Consider the following 22,919-nt stretch of genomic DNA (forward strand, 5'->3'; position numbering starts at 1 on the left):
CAAACACCACCACAACACACAAGACACAACCACACCACACCAAACACCACCACACCACACCAGACACAACCACACTACACCAAACACCACCGTGACACAGGCCTATACATATTACACAACATTATCACTATCACCACCACCACCACTGTACCATCAAATATCCCCACATCATTACCACAACATTGCACCATACCACAACACAGGCTTATACAAATAACATAGGCCAATTGAAGACAACACCATCACACAACACTAGACGCACCACACCAATGTATCTTTGGCGCCCCGAGCTACCCAGCCCAGCCAGCCACGCTCATAAGCCAGCCACCCGTCACGTTCGGCCCTCTACTCCCCGCCCCATCACAGCCCTGCCACAGTTAAGACCTTCACATTTAACGCAATACATCGGGTTTGTCCATGTGTTTCTAAGTATTTTTAAGACTCTGGGTGTAGGAGAAGGTGGAGGAAGTGGAGATAGAAAGGAGGGGTGGAGTGTGAGGGGGTGGGTAAAGGAGGAGGAATCACCCTATAGACGTGTTAAAAAAAAAAAAAAAAAAATGTACCAGGACAAATATTTTCTGGTTTATCAATGAAGTTGGCATTGTTTTGATATCCGATTTGTTAATAGCAAAGGAAAGTAAGTTTTAAAGCCTAGTAAGATCGAGTCTAGCTGTGTTTTTGTTTGTCGAAGAATAACATTGAGAACTTTTTTTTTATAGATTATAGCTTTTTTTAATTAGCACACCTAAATTTGCTTTGTTGTCTGATGTAAGATTTAAAAGATATAAAAAAAACATGACCCAAGTAATAATATTTGATTATCTAGTCTAACTATTCGTATTTTCCAATTTAACGTATTTATGACTACAAAAATACAAACATTATTTTCTTTATGCGACAAGGCATTCATGATTTCTTCATCTCGTTGGGAAGTAAAAATATTTAGTACTCGGAAAATGTAATATAATCTAGTCTGGCTGGGTTTTTCCTCCTCGATATTATATTGGTTTTGTGGCGCCGTTGGTAAAAGTACAGGCACTTCAATGGCTGCTACTCTTTTATTGCTGTGCTCGGTAAAGTTATTATATTATGTATGTCAGTTACATATTTTTCTACTTCAAAAAATATAGTGTTTCGCAGTCTGGGCGCCCTTTTTCTTTTTGCGATTTTCAAAATGGCTTCCGGTACGTAAATATAACATCAGTCACACACCCTCCCTAACCTCCTGCCGCACTGCACACCACGACTTAGCTGAACAGCCTTGTTTGTCCAGACCCAAAGAGTTAAGGGAAGCCAGAATTCACTTCGTAAGATAGATAAGTAACCCACAAAAATGAGTTAGATGAAGTCATGGTTTGTCTCCGTTCATAGCCCCGCCAAGACGTCCTCGGACCCAAACACAGACGGTCCTTCATCCTTTCCATTCTCTCTCTCTCTCTCTCTCTTATATATATATTGACCTCAATTTCCAGGATTTATACGAATTTTCAGATACTTTCCCCATGATAAAGTGAAGAAATTGTTATATAGAAGGAGGGAATGACTGGGATGGGAAGGAAGGTAGCCGATGGTTGGCGGGAACCTCGGTGGGGCAGGGCGGAGTTGGGCAAGACTAGCTAAGGCGCCGAAGATGCATTGGTGTGATGTGTTATGTCACTTATATGTTGTGTGTGGTGGTGGTGGTGGTAATGGTGGTGTGAAGGAGTTTAATAGTAGTTGTTGTACCAGCATTACTATTATTACTGTTTGTATGTGAATGATGATGATGATGTGTGTGTGTGTGTGTGTGTGTGTGTGTGTGTGTTTGCTAATGTTGCTGCTGCTGCTACGTTTCTCCCCCTCCGGCCTCTTTTTCCCACTAACAAAGCTTGGTGCCGGCCTTTTTTTTTCATAATACCAGTTTTGTTTGCTCTCTCTCTCTCTCTCTCTCTCTCTCTCTCTCTCTCTCTCTCTCTCTCTCTCTCTCTCTCTGTGTGTGTGTGTGTGTGTGTGTGTGTGTTCTTTTCTTCTTATCGTTCTTTTTCTTGAACTTCCTTTCCTTTATTCATCTTCTTTTCCTTCTTCGAACTCCTTGATCACCATCACGACCACCACTATCTTCCTATCCTCTCCTCCTACTCTTTCACCTCGCTGCGGAAATAAAGACCTTAAAAATTAATCTCTTGTGCTATTGGGTCACTGGTGCTAACCTGTGTGTGTGTGTGTGTGTGTGTGTGTTCCTCAAGGTCGCCCGCTCATTACTACATCCTTGGCTTGATTGCCGAGTCTTTTCTAGTTCCTTACCTTCTCCTTGTCTCTGTAAGATAAAAGTAAATACGCTTCTATTTTCAAACAGCTTTGGTCTAACTATATATAGTATTCATAGTATTCATTACCAAAGAAAAAACATTGTAAGTTTAGTATTAAGGAAAAGTATGAAATATTATGACTCGATTTCTTCCATATTTCAGCGTCTAATCAAATGCAGAGTCCTTCCCTTTGACTTTAACGGAAGCTTTGATATTTACAAAGTCTATATCAGGATTATTAGGGATTGTTTCATTATATCATTCGGCCTCATCGGTACTAGGAAAAAAACATGCATAAGAACCTGATACATTACCGCACGTTGTTATATATATATATATATATATATATATATATATATATATATATATATATATATATATATATATATATATAAAATATGTACAATGTTGAGAATATGAGCATCTGTCATAATTAAGTGGGTAAATTATATACTTTGTAAACATTATATAAGTAAAGTTAAATCAAATAGAAAATGAAGGAGCAAGGAAACCAGAGAGATGAAGAAATAAATTAAATAAGCAAACAAGAAAGAAGGAAAGAAAGAAAATGAAAAAAAGGAAAAAAAAAAAGTAGGAAAAGAAACACATCAGGATTTAACTTTTGATAATATATTGTTTTTTCTCTTTTCCTTCCAATCACTAGTCAGTTTTACTCATACATACATACATATTCATAACCGCAAACCCTAATCTCGTATCTAGTCTTATCTTATACAGGTTATATTCTTATCTCCTTCTCCCATTAATTCACCTTTATCTGTCTTTGTGCATCATGTGGGGTGTCATCATCAACACAGATAGTGAGTGAGCGAGTGTAGTGTATGAAGTGACAATGATCGTATAAGTGGAACAGTTCTGGTGATAAGGTTCGTACACCAAAGCTTGCTATCGAATCTGATGTCAAGTAAGGTCAATGAAAAAGTGTTGGATGTCAGCTAAAATAGTGATTGAATTAAGTACAAGTAAGATTGAAAGTCTGCAGAGCTTAATGTGAGAGACTATTGTTATTAATATTATTATTATTATTATTATTATTATTATTATTATTATTATTATTATTATTATTATTATTTATTTATTTTTGTCACTATTATTGATATGCAACCGTTTTCTTAAATTTATTCGTGTATTTTGTCATAATATTCTGTTTCATTGTCAATATAAAGATAAAAGAAAATAGATTAACGAGGAAAGAAAGTAAATTTACATATTTGGAAAGACGTGTGTGTGTGTGTGTGTGTGTGTGTGTGTGTGTGTGTGTGTGTGTGTGTGTGTGTGTGTGTGTGTGTATCCAGACAGATAGGAAACTAAGAGAGAGAGAGAGAGAGAGAGAGAGAGAGAGAGAGAGAGAGAGAGAGAGAGAGAGAGAGAGAGAACACATGCCAACTCTTTAGGGGAACAGGAACGTGCGTGACTGTGGTGGAGAGACAGGAAGGAACAGAAAAAAATATAAGAAAGACAGAAGTATGCAAAGTTTTTCTCCATATATTCTGCGCTCAAGAGACTATAGCAAGTAAATATATATATAAAGAGGATCTACGTATAACAATCATTCGAAGGACGTGCGTGTATAAGAGTGTGCATGACAACTTAGTAAAATGTAAGAAAAATATATTTGGACGGATGTATTTACCTAGTTGTAGTTTTACAGGGTGTGTGTGTGTGTGTGTGTGTGTGCTTTTCACCACGGTTATTCACCACGGTCGTCTGCTGGTTACCCAGCCAGCCTTTCCCCTACGGAAAGAGCTCAGAGCTCGTAGTGACTGATCTTCGGGTAGGTAGTGTGTAATTCACCACGGTCGCCTGCTGGTCACCCATTCCCCATTCCGGAGCGAGCTCAAAGCTTATAGACCAATCTTCGGGTAGGACTGAGACCACAACACACTCCACACCGGGAAAGCGAGGCCACAACCCCTATTTACTCCTAGGTGAACAGGGGCTACACATTAAGAAGCTTGCCCATTTGCCTCGCCGCTTTCCGGGACTCGAACCCGGATTCTCTCGATTGTGAGCCGAGCGTGCTAAGCACTACACTACGCGGTGTGTGTAGGTAGGGTAGAGTGTGTGTGTGTGTGTGTGTGTGTGTGTGTGTGTGTGTGTGTGTGTGTGTTATATTTACCTAGTTGTAGTTTTACAGAGTCTGGGCTTTATGCTCGTGTGGCCCCGTCTTCTTATCTGTGTGTGTGTGTGTGTGTGTGTGTGTGTGTGTGTGTGTGTGTGTGTGTATTTACCTAGTTGTATTTACCTAGTTGTAGTTTTACATGGCCTGGGCTTTATGCTCGTGTGGCCCCGTCTCCATATCTACACTTATCCAATCTTACTTTAAAAGTATGCACACTCGTTGCAGACACTACTTCTTCATCTAAACTGTTCCACGTCTCAATACATCTCTGCGGGAAACTATATTTTTTAATATCTCTCAGACATCTTCCTTTTCTCAGCTTTTTACTATGCGATCTTGTGCTTCGGATGTCATATTCTTCTCTCAGGACCAGTTTCTCATTATCCACTTGGTCCATTCCGTTGATCAATTTATAAACTTGTATCAGGTCTCCTCTCTCCCTTCTTTGTTCCAGGATTGGTAGATCCATAGCCTTTAGTCTCTCCTCATATGTCATCCCTTCAAATTCTGGAACCATTCTTGTAGCTATTTTTTGTAGCCTCTCCAATTTCCTTATGTGTGTGTGTGTGTGTGTGTGTGTGTGTAATTCACTGTTTGATCTGCTGCAGTCTCTGACGAGACAGCCAGACGTTACCCTACGGAACGAGCTCAGAGCTCATTATTTCCGATCTTCGGATAGGCCTGAGATCAGGCACACACCACACACCGGGACAACAAGGTCACAACTCCTCGATTTACATCCCGTACCTACTCACTGCTAGGTGAACAGGGGCTACACGTGAAAGGAGACACACCCAAATATCTCCACCCGACCGGGGAATCGAACCCCGGTCCTCTGGCTTGTGAAGCCAGCGCTCTAACCACTGAGCTCTTGGGCCGTGTGTGTGTGTGTGTGTGTGTGTGTGTGTGTGTAATTCACCTCGGTCGTCTGCTGGTCACCCAGCCAGTCTTCCCCATTACGGAGCAAGCTCAGAGGTCAGAACGATCTTCGGGTAGGACTGAGACCACATCATGTGTGTGTGTGTGTGTGTGTGTGTGTGTGTGTGTGTGTGTGTGTGTGTGTGTGTGTGTGTGTGTGTGTGTGTGTGTGTGTCCTGAAGGAAGCCTTAGGAAAAGAAGGGAAAAAAAGGAAAACTGAAGAAAATACTCCTCAGGAAGTTACAGTAGTTATCTTGCTCAGTCTGCCCTGAAAAAGTCAACCTTCGTTAGATCCTTGAATATAAACCCACCACACTTCCCAACATAATCCCGTGCTGTGAACAGTGTATTTTTAACTTGCTCTGCTCTCTTACATAAACCCTGGAGATTATAGAGGCGCTGTGTAATAATTCATTGGGAGTTTATATGGGCGGTTTTATATGTGTCCTAGCTTGGCAGTGTTGTTTACGGAGTGAGGGAGAAGCAGGTGGGTTATCCTCCTCCTCCTCCTCCTCCTCCACCTTCACCTGTCTGCTTCCCTCCTCCGCCCCCGCCTGTCCACCCGCCCATCATGGCTCGGCCCTACCTCCGAATCTGGCTTTTTCCAATGTCCAAGGTGAGTTGCGTCATTATGTAATGCTAAGTGTTGGGGAAGGTGGCTGCAGCGGCTCAGCCCTCCCGTCATGTCCACCTACTGTCACAGCCTGTCTTGTGACGCACTCTTATCTGCTTCACCTTTACCTTTGGTGAATGGGGTGTGGCGCTGATGTGTCCCAGGCTGTTGTGTTTATCAGTACTGTAGTATCCATGCATGCTGGTGGAGTGGCTCATCTTGGGAGAGTCACTGTGGTGATGAACGTTCAGGGGTAACTGAGGTAAATGTGAAGCACACGTATTTAGTTTGTTGGGAAGACACCTCGAATTTCTGTTACTTCTTCTTGGTTAAGATGAAGCGCTGGGTGACATGATGTACAGTAGGTACTTACAGTAGTGATGAATGAAATCATGGAGTTTTATTTTCCCAGTCAGCCAGTAAGGTATTGGAGATGACCTTGCTGGGGTCTCATAAGGTGGACCCCCTTGCATCCCATCACTTAATCAGTACAGATTGGCAAGGACTGAAGTACAGAGATCCATATATAATGTTTTCTTATTAAAAAAATACCTTTGACAGTGTATAATTGAGGCTGATATTAACCACCTCACAATGATGTAGCAGTAAATATTTAACTTCGCACAGCAAGACAGGTTATAAGGCTTTTGACACTTGACACCCATGATGGTAAACCTTAGCAATGGTAGCTCCTTATGTGTTCTATTGCTGTCTCTCTCCAATATAGGTAAGCTGGGTGGCTGATAAAATTGTGATTTAACACAATATATCCTTTCTTTTCTCCTGTGTTTCCAACAAACTTGGCAATATGGTAGAAAAGTAGGATCTTAGGGTAGGGGAAGCAAAATAATGCCAAATGTGGACATCATTAAAATGTAAGAATGAGACATCATATTTTGAAAAAGTGGGGAACTTTCTAGCTTTACCTAATTTAATTAGGGGTTTTGCTCATCCTAAACCTTCCTGTTAAGGTCATTTATCTAACCTAACATAACTGTATACCTAGATAGGAAGTGGAAGGTCTAGGGTGTAGTTGGTTGACTGTCCTCAAAGGGTGGCAGTGCCAGTAAGTGTTCAGCAATCAATTGATTTTCACAAAACACTGAGGGAGCTGAAGAAATGTACTCCTAAGTTGTCTTGCTTATGGAAGTGCGTTACAAAATCCTAGTATTTAAATTCATATCCACTGCATTTGGCTGAGCAAAAGACATCAGAAACAAGGATATACATATTCATTAGATTTTTTCTTTTCTTTTTATATATTTATAGCCTATAGCACCTGTAGGTATACTTGAAGAGTATATGGGAACCGCTGTTCAGCTTCCACCTATTAGCAGTGCAGGCAATTTTATTTATAGTGGTACCCAAATTAGGGCCCATATCACCACCCAAGTGCATCTTTGGTGTAAGGCAATTACCTCTCCACTTAGAACCTGGGTATGATGGTAACATGTAGGGAACTTTAAATCACTTGATAAATGACGAAGTTTCAAGATGGCATGTGGTGGGATTCAAACCTACACATGGACATCTGCCCGATCCCACCCTTACCACCTTATCCACTACATCACCGCCTCCCTAGAGGCAGCATTAGCATACATTATTATAAGAATGCTTATCAGGACATGACACAGCAGTGTAATCTTGCAGCTGTTTACATGGCTGGCCAGTCTTCCCAGCTGCTGCTCCAAAGATTAATTCTAATGATCTTATTTGTGGTTCATTAGATATCACTGGCACATGATGTACAGTGGATTGTGGTGGCCAGTGTTCAATTTAAGGTAGAATACATTCATTAACACATACACTCTATAATTTTAAATCACTCACATGCAGCAAGACCATTTGTGATGCGCGGAGGAGGGTGGCCACGGGCTGTGAGGGTGGCTGGTGTGGTGGTCCTGCTGTGTGTGGCATGGCTCCAGCTCGCCCTTCCTCCTCTGCCACACGACCCACAGTCTGTCCTTGGAGGTGCTGCCAGAGAGTCCCCTGAGGCTGACCCTGCACTCAACCTGCAGCGCAATCCCACCTCTAAATTCCTCCATGTATGTTTGTGTGTGTGTGTATCTATGTACCTTTTCTATTGTACATATACAGGATCTTAGCTACTCTTGTGATCCTATATTATCAACTTTAGTTTTGTGTATATGTGCATCTGTAGGTGTTCATGTAGTCTTTTGTATGATTATATTAACAGTTCCCTAAAGAGAAATTTATAACCACCTGTCACAGTTCATCTGCATAAACCTTGTTACCTTTTGATTACAGCATGCTTGTGATTTTCATTAATTTTGTTCCATGTAAAGCTTAAAAATGGAAGATTGTATCAGATTGATTTGAACATCGCCAAACTTTAGACAGTCGAAGTGCCTGTAAGATGATCTTAGACAAGTGGACAAGATAAAAACACCTTGCAGCATTATTACCAGTGAAATCTATAGCTACTCATATTGTTCCAGGCCAAATCAGATGGAGTGAAGCTGTCCTCAGTGCCTCAACTCACTGAGGAGCAGATAAGGGAGATCAAAGAACAGATCCAGAGGCGCAGTGGTAATGAGACTGTTCTGAATGAAGAGCTCTTTGGTCCAGTACAGCCTGACACCATTGTTATTGCTGTACAGGTGAGGTTGTGGGCTGCATTGGCATGTCTTTCTAGTTATTGTGTATTGCTGTTTCTCTCTCTCTCTCTCTCTCTCTCTCTCTCTCTCTCTCTCTCTCTCTCTCTCTCTCTCTCTCTCTCTCTCTCTCTCTCTCTCTCTCTCCATCTGGATTTAATGATTTATGGACCATGTTTTTTTTGTTTTTATTTAGTTTTTGTCCAATATAGTTGCATTTTATGTATTTTTGTAGTGTTAGATCAATATTTGTAATTGGTTAATGAGTGATCTATCAGTGTACCTATCAGCAGAGGGGCTGGGAGTGAGAGAGTGTATATGTGCATGTGTGTATGTATTCAGTTGATATTTGTGTATTGTCTGTCTATTTTGTATGGCTGTGTAGGTGGATCGTGGAAGATGTGAAGTAGTGAACAAGATACTTAAAATGAAATGAGTGTTTTTTATTTAGAGCAGCATTTCCTAATGTGTGCTAGCATCCCCTGGGGGAGCTGAAATCAATTATAGAGGGTGCTGGGAATTGATGCACACACTTCACTTTCTTTTAACCTTCTAATAACACAATATCAGTTAGGGGTGCTGGACCGCCTATACATGACAACGGGGTGCTATGGTCAGAAAAGGTAAGGAAATGCTGGTTTAGAGGATGGGAAAGTAAGTGGGTCTTTTTTCCAGCACATTTGATTTCTATGGCTAAGGAAAGAAGTAAGTGGATAGATAAGATACAGGGAACATGTGAAAGTGGAATAGAGAATAAAATCAAGAAATCAGCAGGCAGTTATTGTGAGGCATCAGACGACTCACAGTATAGTACATGCCAGCCGTGTGTAGCATCCCCTGTTACTCTTGCAGGTACACAATCGCCTGGAATACTTACGTCACCTTATAGTCTCCCTGGCCCAAGCACGGGACATTGACACAGTGCTCTTGATCTTCTCACATGACTATTATGACGAGGACATCAACCAGCTCATCACCACCATTGACTTCTGCAAGGTAACCCAGTGCTTCTGTTGCTGCTGGCTGTTGTGCTTCTGATTCTGTGACTTGTTTGGGTAGAAGGGTACTTTGAGTTCTTGTATAGAAGAGTATTTTAGAATTTGTGTTTAGATGAGTATTGAATTTTGTGTATAGCTACATTAGAAGATTTTTGGAATATTATTTTGAATTTAGTGTTAAGAAAGGTGTTTTGAAACTTGAGGTATATATTTTAAAATTTGTGTTTCGAAAGGTGTTTTGGAATTTGTGTTAAGGGTATTTTGAAATTTATTTACGTGTCTTGATCATTGAAATCTTGAATTATTTTTACTTTCTTCAGGCACAACATGTCATAGTGCTTTGAGGGAATGATTACTATTCTTTTGTTGGTTTTCAGGTGATGCAAATTTTCTACCCACACTCGCTGCAAACCCATCCATACACCTTCCCTGGAGAATCACCTGGCGACTGCCCTCGAGACACCAAGCCAGAGGAGTAAGTATTTAAGTCTGTGTGTTCAGTGTGTGTTCATGCTTTAATTATCTTATCTCTGTATTTCTACATGAAGTGTTTTCCCTTGTCTGTTTGTAGGACACCCAGAGCCAGCCTGTGTGGGATTGCCAGGCAGTATATAGATCTTCATACTATACTGTTTCTGTACTATAACATATAGCTTGTAAATTGATTGTGATGCATACAGAGCTGCAAGGACTAAGTGTGTGGGCACCCCAGATCTCTACAAGCATTATCGGGAGGCTCGCTTCACACAGACCAAACATCACTGGTGGTGGAAGGCAAACAAGTAAGTATGTGTTGTTGCTTCATGTAATTTATATTACTTACATTGCTCCTTGCTGTCTGGTGGTATTCTTATGATTTGTTTTTAAACCATCAAGTGTACCATAGGTTTTGAAATCTCATTGTGCTAGTGTATTGTATGTAATATATCTAATGACATGAATTCAAACTATTATTAGCTGTAGTACTTGTGAATTGCTCATAATATATATGAGTAATTCTTTGTGATCATATTTTGTGTTCTGCAAGTCTTATAAAGAAGTCTAGGTAAAACTTCATAATGTGGTCTGGATGATGGCCTAGCTACACATGATGACTGCTTGATGAGAACACTGTCGCCATATTTCCTGCACATCTAAAAGGAAATTGAAAGAAACAGCGAGAGACATTGCCTCCTCCTTTATATGTTATTTCTACAATGAAATATAGGATCCTCTCTTACCTTGCCTCCTTTGTATTTTGTTTCTACAATGAAACAAAGGATCTTTTCATGGCTTACCTCCTTTTTATTCTATTCCTACAATGAAACAAAGGATCCTCTCATAACTTGCTTTCTTTATATTTTATTCCTACAGTGAAACAAAGGATCCTCTCTTAAATTATGTATATGTGTTTGGAGATCTCAGCCTGGTATACAGAGAAAAACAGATAAACCATTAATTGCTTTATCTGCTTACTGTGGATGAGTGCAAGAGTTGTGTGCATTTCAGAATCTTTGATGATGTTTGGGTTCTGAAGAACCACACTGGGCTGGTGCTGTTCCTGGAGGAGGACCACTATGTTGCTGAGGACTTTCTGTACATGCTGAAGCTCCTGAATGCTGCTGTGCCTCGTGCCTGCTCCAAGTGTTCCCTCATCACCCTCGGCAACTACCTGAAGACTTACAACTTTCACACTGATGCCAGGAAGGTGAGGCGGGCATAGCATTGCTATCTTCGTCCTTCCGAGCTATAGAAGAAATGTTGAATGAAGGGTTTTCCTTGGTTATTGTTCTTAACTAGCTGACTGTGCACCTCTTCCTGCCTTGGGTCTTCCTGTGCAATGCTTTCTACCTCCTCATTTCTATTTTCGTCTCCTTATTAATCTTTGGTCTTTTATTCTTTTCACTGGTAAGTTGTGAAACACTATTTTCTATTTCTCACTTTCTTTGAAACTGATTTGAACTTCCATTGAGAGTAAGCAAAGCGAGAGTGCATCATAGTACAGTAAAAGGTTTAATGAAAGTAAAAATTATGAAGTTAAACATTTAGGTAGTTTAATTTAAGTCATTATAATGTACACTAATGTATGTATGTACGTAACTTTATAATGTTGATGATCTTAACATTATGAAGGGAGGGAGAGTGAAACGGGAAATACACTAACCGGCAACCTGTGGAATGTAAACAAAGGGCGCATCATGGTATTGCATACAAAACTTATGTACCACATTTCCACAAGGCTTTCCATTTTATCCATTGTAGAGTCACGAGTTCAGGTGGTTCTTTTAGCTTTCAAGGAAGATACGGTCTCACCAGCCTTCTTAATAGTCTGCTGACTTGAAAATAGTAGACAGTAGATGGAGTCAAGATGGTGGCAAGCAATGTTATTAGTTTTCTGGCCTCTCTCTTGTCTGTGAATAATACCCAGCTTCACTTTGAGAGTAAGACACTTCCTGGTCTTCTTAGGAACGTTAGGCCACATTGTAGGGCGTTTTGGTGCTAAGTTGAACTAGGGAAGATGAGCTGCTGGTGACGCTGTTATGTTTTGACTGGGCAGTGAGTGGTGCACATGATCTTGATCTTGATCTTGATGCTACAGGTGTGCAGAATTTCTTCTGAGTCAGGCCTTTGTATCGGCAGCGCCTGTGTTGTCCACGAGAGGCTTGATCTTGATCTTTATTCTACAGGTGTCTCAGGATTTCTCCTGAGGCAGGCCTTAGTACCAGCAGCTCCTGGTGTATTCAAAAGCCTGTCAGCTTGCATGATACGGTGGGGCTTTCAAATTTGGAAAAAAATTACCTGGATAAAACTTCGTTAAAGCGAGTTTGGTGTTCGTTAAACGAGCAGATGGTAGTAAAACGAAACCTTCGTTGTAGGGAAATTTCGTTGTGTGAACCTTCGTTAAACGGGGGTTGCCTGTACTTGATACATTCCTTCATTGCAGGTGGAGGTAACACAGTGGGTATCCTCCAAGCACAACATGGGGTTTGCATTCAACCATAGCATTTGGCAGCAGATCAAAGCTTGCAATGAGAAGTTTTGCAACCATGACGACTACAACTGGGACTGGTCGCTGCTTCACGTGAGCAACACTTGTCTCACGCAGAAGCTCCACACACTGGTTCTCCGTGCTCCAAGAGTCTTCCACATTGGAGAATGGTAAGGCATGGGACACGGATTGTATAAGTATTAATAAAAATATATAAGATCCTGTCTCACGACTGTGTCTGGACTATTGGGGTATAATTTAGTGAGCTTCAAGGTTCCCTCTCCACCAGGGCCCCATATGACTAAGGTGTGAGTAGTGTGGTGGCAAGTGTGTGCCACCCTGTGTGTGATAGCTGGCCTGATAAATGAATAGATTGATTTGATTTTCAGTAATACTATAAATGGTGCCCTTTTCCTTTGTATTGCTAGTAGTGCCTGGTGAATTTACTGTATACCAGTGCTTTGGGTTTAGCTGTTGATTTTGTCTGCCTCTTTGACATAGGTAACTCTCTTTTACTCCCTGTTGAAATCCTTGTGTTAATTTAGATCTTTAGGAACTCATGCTGTTCTCCTTGCCGCAGTGGAGTACATCACAAGAAGAAGGACTGCAGTTCCCGAACCGTGCTCAACAAGGTGCACAGAACGCTTCAAGCCGGCCAGCGCACGCTCTTCCCTCGGCAGCTCATTGTGGTTCACACCCCGCCAAAGAAAGTAAGTCTATAATGAATATTGTGTTTTTGATCAGGAAAGAGCAATTTATCACTTGTTGAGCAGTACATTATGCAATTGAGTGTGTGATATATTTCCAAACTGTAAATGACTGTATTGCTCTCCTTTTATGAAATGCATGCTATCTTTATATCACCTAATTATTAGATGAATAATTTTGTTTATTAAGTAGGTGATTTTTCAATTGTGAAAGGAGAAACTAATAAAAATTACAAGTTTATGGTTGATTGAATATAAATATAAAAACATAAATTGCTGCTTTTGTTTATAGTAGATCATCCTAAGTTTAGAATAACTGTATTATCTGAAGAAATTGATGTTTTATGAAGTGGGTAATTTTTTTTATCAGTAAAAGAAGAAACTACCAACCACTTCATGTTCATGGTTGATTAAATAGAATAGTACAAGATCATTTGCTACTACTTCAAGTTTGGCGGGTCTCTGTGTAAATGTAGGATAGCTTTGTCTAAAGAACAAAATCATCCTTTATGTCCCCCAGGTCAAGAAGCACAAGGGCAATGGTGGTTGGGGTGACAGGAGGGACCACGCACTCTGCCGCTCCTTCAGTGTATCCACGGGGCTGGAGTACAGTGGTGTGCTGTCCTCCTCTCTCTTCTCCGGCCACACCCTAACCAACGGCACTGTACAAATTCGAAGTGGCTCTTGATCATGGTAACTTTCTCATTTTATACTGAATTAGGTTATGCCATGGCTCATTCATCAGCTTGCAATACTTTTCCCAACCACTTTAGAGATTCATTGGCTCATACAGTTCCTATGTAGTGTGACCTCATCATCTCAAGTCAGAGTTGTGCTGTAAGGTTTTGACATTGTCATGCTTTGATGGCTTCATTCATGCACTACTTGGAGGCACAGGAGGGTTCATATGCATTATTTTGATCATCTGGTGTGTGGAGAAACTATGTCACTTTCATTGTTTATTGAATGTGAAAATACAGAAAACAAGAAAGGGAATTACACAGTATTGGTACATTCCCTGGAAGTGATGTGTTTATGGAGCCACGACAGCAGTAGTAGTGCATGCTGGGTAAACTCTGGCAGTGGCTACCTAATTCATTCATCTTTTATATTTTATTTATTTTTCTAAAAATAGTGGAGCATCAGAAGCAGAGCAGGCCTCTTTTGTTGTTTTTTTATTTTATTTATTTATTTTTTTTATCTCTTACAATGTCTCTATACGTGTACTCTGAAAAGTTTGTAGTTTTTTTAGGCAGTGTCCTTTGAAGGTCAGGATAGTCAGTTTACTATCATGCCAAGAATGTGAAGGAAAGCTGGACTGATTATGGCAGTCAATTGACCAACAGAGTTTGACAATCTATGAAGAAGAAACATGTGGTGTGTGATTTGGGAATCATTGCATCATACATGGTTGTAGGTTTAACAAAATCATTTGACATCACTGTGATCCTTTAACTTACACTCAATGATGGAAGAAAATACAGGAATTCAGACCTTGGAGGTGTTCACTGTTTATTGATTTAAATTGATCCAATAACAGTTTGGTGAGTTATGAATCTCTTACCCTTGGCTTTACTGAGGACCAGAGAGGCTACAGCAAGCCAAACAGAGTAATGGAGGTTAATACAAATACCAGAGAATGTCCATGTTTGCATTATTGCAGTAAAGAGACTAAACTAACAAATCAACCCCAAGACAAAAAAATTGTTGTACTATTATCACATGTATCATATGCTGATTGCCTCATTTCAGGTGATATTTTAGAGTGTTGGATGTTGTCTGGTCTTAAAGTTTATAGTGCAACACATAAAATTTATTTTTTTTATACATTTTTCAAGTATAAGTGGTCTAGAAATTATTTATCATGCACAGTTATTTTTGTGTATGTCCTCTTAGAATTGTGATAGATTTTTTACTAAACTTTCTAAATTTTGTCAACTCTTGCAAGATGAGATGGAAGAGGACATGGATTTGCTCATAATTTGCTTTAAGTGGATAGTATCTTTTCTGATTGTGTTCATGACTCCCTTGCACTCCATGGTGTTGCTTGCCCCATCAACATTCTTGGCATCAGTGCAGTGGCCATCAGGAGTCTTGTCTTAGCCAATCTATAATTTCTTCCAGCTTGACCGTGTGTGTGTGGTGTGTGTGCATGTGCGCGCGTGTGTCTAATGTGTCCGTGTGTGTGCATGCATGTGTATTGGTATCTGCTAAACAAAGGCCTGGATCTTTGTGTGTACTGAAGTGAAAGCAGAAGGTCAATGCTATCAAAATCTGTGTCTATCCAACTGAGGTTCCCCAAGTTAGGGTCAGAATCTATCTCCATTTTTCAACTGCGTGCCGTGGGGTTCATAGTATTCCACTGGATGCCATACTATTCTGTTTGACGCATTGTACTGTAAGGCCAGTTTGACTAGTCCCAGTTTTAGACTTAACGCTTAATGTACGCCATTGGTGTTTTAGTTTTTTCGTACTACAGGTAGTCGTCGTACGTACTGGTACCTGCACAATATTTTTCTTATGTGTGATGTTCCCTGCAACTCTTTATACTTTCATCAGGGACACCGATTTGTAAGAGTGCTTTTTCTGCTGATGTTTGTATTTTCATCTCGTGCTTCTCATAGTCTCCCCATTAAGAGGTGCCCACTGACTGCAGCAGAAATGTCTATGCTGATGATCATGTTGGCCAGACGTAACCAGACCAGCCTGGCAAAGTGTACAGTCTTGTGCAAGGCTGTGAGGGGCTCTGGTCTTGTAGGGATCCACGTTTTATGCCAGTTTAGTGTTTTGTAATCAATGCCAAAAAATGCAAAAGATAACCACTAAAAGTTAAGCCATCAGAGGTTCAGATGTTTAATGTTATTGTTTTTATATTTTATTTGTTGTTGTTCTTTGTTATTGTTATGAGTTTTGGCTTTTTTCCTTTTCCTACTTTTGTTTCTTTTCTTTTCTTGTGCATGCTCTATCAAATATTCTTTATATATTGTTATAGTTTGGAATTTTTGCATTTATGATTTAGTGTGAGTAGTCCCTTCCTTGTTAGCATCAGTGTGTGTGTGTGTGTGTGTGTGTGTGTGTGTGTGTGTGTGGGGTGAGAGGGCGTGTTGTAAGTGCATCGTCAAAGTGGTGTAGAAAGAAGGAAAGGGTAAGGAAGCACAAGAGAGAATGTCACAAGAGTGCTTCAAGGTATTGGTGTGAGGGTGTATCTCAGACCAGCAGTTCCCAATCTCATGCCCAAGAATATTCACAAATTAATGGTGTAATTTTTAGAAAAAAAGGAAAAGTTGAAAGCACAAGGGCAAGTACATTATTGTACCTATATATACCTTAATTCTGATATTGATTTCTGATTTGTGAGAAGGAAAATTCTTCATTGTTATCAATTTTTATTAGTTTCATATTTATAGCGGTTGATTTTGCACAAAGAGTAATAATTTTAAATAGCTGAATAGTATGTAAGTTAATGAAAGGCTTTTTATAGCACGTCCAGATTCATGGGTGGTGGAATAAGTGTTGTCCGTGAGGCAGAGTAGAGGGACGGCTGGGCATGCCTCATGGTGCCATCGACTTTTTGTGTATGGTAGTGATCATGGTTCACAATACATTTTAGAAGAATTATGGGTATGGCTGTAAATATGAAGGCAAAGGAGTGAATATGGTGTAAATAATGACTCTTTGGAAGAGATATGCTACAACTGAGTAGCCCCAATCCTTGACTCAGGGCATTGTGATGCTTAGTGGCAGCTTTGTGTGTCAAACACATACACATACTTGATTGTGTCTTCTTTGCCACACACATCAGCAGTCACTCAGCTGTGGCCTGTTGCCTGAACATTAAGGTCACCAGTGATGAATATGAATGGTAACTCTGCAGGTGGCTCTGTGTCACCTGTAAGAGACTGACTTAAGCCACAAATCACAGTAATGACTTGTGGAGAAAAGATTGTGTTCTGATATGAGTTGCTATTTAGTTATATTTATTTATTTGTATATTTCATATTTTCTTATAGTTCACCCAAGCTCTTGAGGATCCCGTGCTGGATCTATGATCCTTACTCGCATTCTGCCCCATGAAAGCTTTGAACTCGTATTGTCCAACCTGTGGACAAGGCTGTGATCTCTCACACATCACACACTCTAGCCTCTTGCTCAAAGAGGATCAGAATTGCTTGCTCATCAGTAAACACCAGTGTGATCAGTAGGTGTGATCACCTGGGATCAGCCTTGAGTACTTGTGTCTTGATAAGAGAGGTGTTTATGGCAAAGCAACAGACAGACTTTTTAAAGAAGCTGGACAACTTTGGCTCACCATTTTGCTTCTTCAATGGATACAAACATTCCTGAAGAAAATTTTGAACAACTTGAGCCTTTCATATAACAGATGAGGTAGTAAGCAATGTCATTCACTTGTGGATGTGAATCATACACTGGATTCATGATCATAGAAAGAGCACATAGAGAGAATCTTGAGCTAATTCTGACTGATCAGTGGATAAGGGTATGACTTTTCACACATCTTGTACCCCCATCCTCTCATTTGAGGACAATAGCTGCTTGATCATTAGTGAAAGCCAGGAAATCTGTACAGGCATGAACCTCAACCTGCTAAATGGCAGGCAAGGACATTACCACTGTGCTAGTGTGCATGTGTGCATATGTGTATGTGAGTGTATTTAAGTATGTGTGGTTGGTTCAGTCATGTTGAAGTGGGACATAATGAGGAACAGCAAACATCTGTATTGTTGTTCTATATTCCACTTTGATTTCTAAAAAGGTATTGATGATGAATATTAGACTTGATATATTTCATAGACTAAACAAGAAATGGCTGCTTACAGCACAAATGTTATGATTGTCAGCAAATTCAATTTGTAGTACATATTATAAGTTCAACTATATTTATTGCACAATTTGAAAACTATCTCAGTTATACGTATACATTAACACAATTGTATGTATTAAGATGTATAAATGCAAATTATATATCTGCTGTGAATATGTGGCATGAATGGTACTATTTTGTAAGAATGAATTGAAGCACTAAGAATATTTGTGTATTGCTGTAGTTTTGATTTGCAATGTGACTCCTTTCATCCCTATGGAGTGTGTGCCACTCCCTCTTTGTTCCATCTGTAGCATCCTAGATCCTTGAAGCTTTTTGTTCACTGCAAATATAACATGTCACACAACAATCATTGAAAATTGGTCTCAATCTTAGCTTTATTCTGTTATCAGAATTGTGTATTGTATTCTAATAGTACTTTCTTTTCTGAGAAGTTGACTAAGGTGGCTCTTTCTTTGTACTCTAGATCCTGTCCTTCTCACAAAGGGCCCTGTGCCTCTAGACTCTTGGGCAGTAGTTTAATTTCTATATAAGCTGCCAACCATCACATTGGTGAGCAAAGACTGAACACTCTAAAAGTGTGAAGTTTTAGGATGCCAAAGCTTCAAGGTGTCTATATTCTTATCTGTATATCTGTCTTATATAATTATATCAGGCTGACATTCCCAATGAAGGGAGGAGCCAAGACAAATATTCTTGTACTGTAATAAATAATTACCACTGGTTAGGAAAATAAGAAGCTAAGATGCTATGAAATATATAATGATATACAGTATGTCTTCTAACTAGTAGCTTTGTTATGTGAGCAAAAACACTTATTTATGAGTGACTTGTGCTGGTGAGAATCCTGAAGTATTGATGTGCTGTTATTTTGTTGGTGCAACGGTTTTTTTATTTAAGCAATAGTCCTTAAATGTGAGGCTATTTTAACCATAGTGTGGCAAGTCAATATATGCTAAAACAACAAAAAACATGGCAGGGAGGGACAAATGTGACTATTGCATTGCTTTTGATGAGGAAATATTAATTCAGTTGTTAGTTATTGAACTTTTAAAACCTTGCATAAATGTGATGCATTTTTTTTATACATATAAAAAAAAAAAAATGTAAAATTGATTGATGATTTAGAAAAACCTTATTGGACTGACTTGGTGAGCTGTGATGTTCTGGTATGAAGTGGGACATGTTTGGAAGATTTCACTAATATGTGTGTATTGGTGATCATTAGTGTTGTTCAGTCCATAGTCATTAATTTGCAACATCTTTAGGAATATAACTAAATCCATTACCTCACTATTGAAAGTGTGCAAAAATGTCATCAGATTATGAGCTGAGGCTTTACATAGAATATGTGTGTGTGTGTGTGTGTGTGTGTGTGTGTGTGTGCTTGCATGCTTATGTGCATGCATGTGTGTGTGTGTGTGTGTGTGTGTGTGTGTGTGCTCAGAATAAGGTGTTAACTTCCTCACCATTGACCTCATTTTATCACACTGGTAATTTTGTAATGTTCTATTCTTTATTTAAGATGCCAAAGCAAACGAGATTCTCTTTCACTTTTTGTTCTCATATTTATTTTTTAATGATTTTATTGTTACTTGATTTGTTGTTGATTTACTTTTATGTGTACAACTTTTAGGGGACTTGCCAACCAGTACTTAAGAATAAAAAAATTGAAAGATTTGCTTATGATGTGATTGTTTGTACTATCACATGCTTACATTGAGTTTTGGATTTTACATAACAACACTCAATGAGAAATGTGATATTGCATAGTTTGGGCAAAAGGAAGTGATTAGGAATACTTCTTATAATTGGGTAAATTAAAAATCCTTATGCTATAATGAAACAAAATGGATGAAGAATGAATGGCAAGGAACACTGGTGGGTCTCCTACAGGCTGTAATAGTGAGGCTTGAGTGAGATAACATGAAGCTTTATTGATTTGTAGTCAACACTTTAACATTCCGGTCTGGATGTTTTTGTTACTTTTTTCCTTGAGCTGTTAATCCTCACCAGACATGAAATTTTTAAAGGAATACAGAGGAAAACCAAACACCAACAGGCCTTGAGATCCTAAATGAATAAGCTAAGAAAAAAATTGTTCAATCACACACTAATTCTTATCTTGATAAATTCCTTTTACCAAATTACAATTTAGATTTTGCTTCAAATAGTATTGTTGGAGCACATCTGCTTCACTTCATTGGAATCAGTTTAGTGTGTGAAAATATAAATTAGGATGAGAGGAGCTTCAGTAGTTAGTGATTATAAATATTCTATGTGCATAACAGGCTCTATAACTAAATTGCTTTGTTGGTGAGGGTTGACAAGCAACTGTAGTGAGCAGTGTCAGGCAGTGCAGTCTTGCCCAGTCAGATAAGCTCCAAATTGTTTAAGTTTACAAGTGTACTTAGCTTGTGTCAAATGAACATGGTCCTTGAAATTTTTTGTGATTGTTTTTGTGGGATAAAGTAAGACATAGCATTGATTACTTTTTACCCTATTGATGTTTGTTTTATAGAATGTAAACTTTCATTTTTGTTTTGTGTCTTGTCAGTGATGTATACTTTCTGTGATCCTTGTCTGCCCTGCTCTTTGTAGGGTGAGGTCATAGTGACATGTGTTGTCCCAGTGACAGGTATAAAATGCCACCTGCAGTGAGGCATAAATGTGTGTGTGTGTGTGTGTGTGTGTGTGTGTGTGTGTGTGTGTGTGTTGTGTTAGAAACATACATATATTTAAATGTCTCATATTGTTGTATATTGATATTTATTGATTGTAAAAACTTGATTTTCAATTAAAGTAATGTTTTCTCTTCTAAATAATGTGCAGAAAATAACTTTAGGTATATTGTGTTTAAACATTTATGAAGACTGTTGCTGCTGATGTTGTAATTAAATGTCTTGATGGAATACTGGTCAGAGATCTTCATTTTACTAAGTAGGTGGCAGGAATGTTTTATTTCCTCAGTGTGTTAGATTGACACACCACATTCTAAGTTCAGTTTGCTATCTCCAGCAGGATATCTGATCATATTATCCTAGAAACAGACACAACCAAATGCTAAATGTTTGTCCTCCTCCAATGCTCAGCCCTTTATGAAACTGTTATGGTCATTATTGGGTAGGTGTGTTCAGTATGTTGAGTGGGCATTAAAGGATAGAGGATGATTCATACAGGCATGTATATGTTCATAGAAAATGTTTTTGTCAGTTACATAATTTATTTTGCTGATTTTTTTTTTTTTTTTTTTGTTTATTTATTTATTTATTTTTTTATCTGACTAGCCCTTGTATTATGTACAAAACTGCTGACTTTGATTAGGAGGATTTAGGAGAATGAAGCATATAAGTGTGTGTGTGTGTGTGTGTGTGTGTGTGTGTAAGAGAGAGAGAGAGAGAGAGAGAGAGAGAGAGAGAGAGAGAGATATCTGTATTTCTAGTTTAGTGGACCTTTACGTGTTTGATGAGGCGATGTAGAAGAGTGAATGAGGCTTTTGTCTTTCTAAATGGGGTGAGACAGACAGGCCATTCCACGGTGCTTTGTCCCAGTAGGTGGGATTAGTACGTATTCGTGTTTTGAGTGATCATTTGGTATAATTCCAGTCAATCCCTTCAAACAGATAATTATTTTATTTTTTTTTTTTTTTTTTTTTTTTTTTTCTCTATGATTAGTACATATGTAAAGGTAGTCTATTTAGCTTCCTGCTGCCACTTATGATTGTTATTATGACAAGGTATTAATATCTGTGTAATATTACATGTCTAGTACTAATGTAGATCTGTAGTAATTCACCCCCATGTAATGATAGGGGAATTTTTAAGAATCCTTTCGATCATGTTCTGAATTGCACGCATCATTGCCGCCTTAGATTATATGGAGCCTTTTTCAGTGGATTAATGTTGTACCTGTTCCAGGCAGCATTGTGGAGCAGTTGTGTTTATTGGTTTTAGTGGAAATAATTTAAATTGTGCAAACGTATTAGATTTATTTCGTGTTACTCATAAACTTAATTGATTTTTCTGTTTTGATCAATAATGTGCGATGTGGAAGGTAAGATGAGGCGTATGTATCAGTGTCTATTTTAGCTCATCTGTCAGTGTCAGTAGATGGAAAAGTAGCGTGGAATGGCTGTGTTAACCCCATGGGCGCCGCCGAGGTGCCCCCTACGTCCCCCTTCTAGGTATTGTGATCCAACGTGCCAGACTTGCACCCAGGCTGTATGGTAGCATTTCCCATGGTAGTTCACATTCTAGGCTTACTATTATATCCACTCTAGTTTGTGCCATCACCGTAGCCTAGTGACGCACGGCAGGTCTTGATTGACGCTGTTGTTACTCGAGCAGTGTTTTCTGGGTCCCTTATGTTCTGAGCAGATTGTGGGTTAGGTACTTAAGAGAAACTTCATAATGTGCCATCACCTACTAGAGGGGGGGAGAATTAGATCTATTGTCCTGGTTATTTTTAACATTTTAACTTGTTGGGAATTTCTGAACAAATGAATTTACCGGGAACGTGATATAGACAGGGAATTAGGGTGCGTTCCTGTGGCGTCAGTCTAGTCCTGTTGTAGTGGCCGTCAGCAGCGCGTCGAGGAAGGGAAAGGGGTATTGCTGCCCCATACTTTCCCAGAGGCTCCCTGCTGAGGCTGCTGCTTGGGTACCAAGGAACAACAATGGATGTCATTTTATTTTTTATTCTATATCTATATATTCTGCACATTTTTATAATAGAAGCATAATAGAGAGAGAAAAAAAACATACCAATAATAATGATAAAAGTACGTGTGAAGTTTCATTTCGTTGCATGACCTGACTTCATATGTT

At 39.2% G+C, this 22,919-nt stretch overlaps 1 protein-coding gene across 5 annotated transcripts; it reads left to right on the forward strand.

The window, feature by feature from the left end:
• Positions 1 to 64: 64 nt before the first annotated feature.
• On the forward strand, positions 65 to 22,876 carry LOC123515468 (alpha-1,6-mannosyl-glycoprotein 2-beta-N-acetylglucosaminyltransferase-like). 5 transcript variants are annotated; one of them, XM_045274059.1, is made up of 10 exons: positions 65 to 376; positions 7,799 to 8,007; positions 8,422 to 8,583; positions 9,430 to 9,573; positions 9,953 to 10,050; positions 10,256 to 10,357; positions 11,064 to 11,262; positions 12,499 to 12,713; positions 13,124 to 13,253; positions 13,771 to 22,876. In XM_045274059.1, the coding sequence occupies exons 2-10, from the start codon at positions 7,813 to 7,815 to the stop codon at positions 13,936 to 13,938; spliced, it is 1,413 nt and encodes a 470-aa protein (XP_045129994.1). In that variant the 5' UTR covers positions 65 to 376; positions 7,799 to 7,812; the 3' UTR covers positions 13,939 to 22,876. The 5 variants fall into 5 exon arrangements, with proteins under 5 accessions (XP_045129994.1, XP_045129993.1, XP_045129992.1 ...); XM_045274058.1 differs by lacking the exon at positions 65 to 376 and adding an exon at positions 3,089 to 3,175; XM_045274056.1 differs by lacking the exon at positions 65 to 376 and adding an exon at positions 5,544 to 5,965.
• Positions 22,877 to 22,919: the final 43 nt, after the last annotated feature.

This window comes from Portunus trituberculatus, chromosome 39 (genome assembly GCF_017591435.1).
Source record: "Portunus trituberculatus isolate SZX2019 chromosome 39, ASM1759143v1, whole genome shotgun sequence".
Classification (NCBI taxonomy): Eukaryota; Metazoa; Arthropoda; class Malacostraca; order Decapoda; family Portunidae; genus Portunus; species Portunus trituberculatus.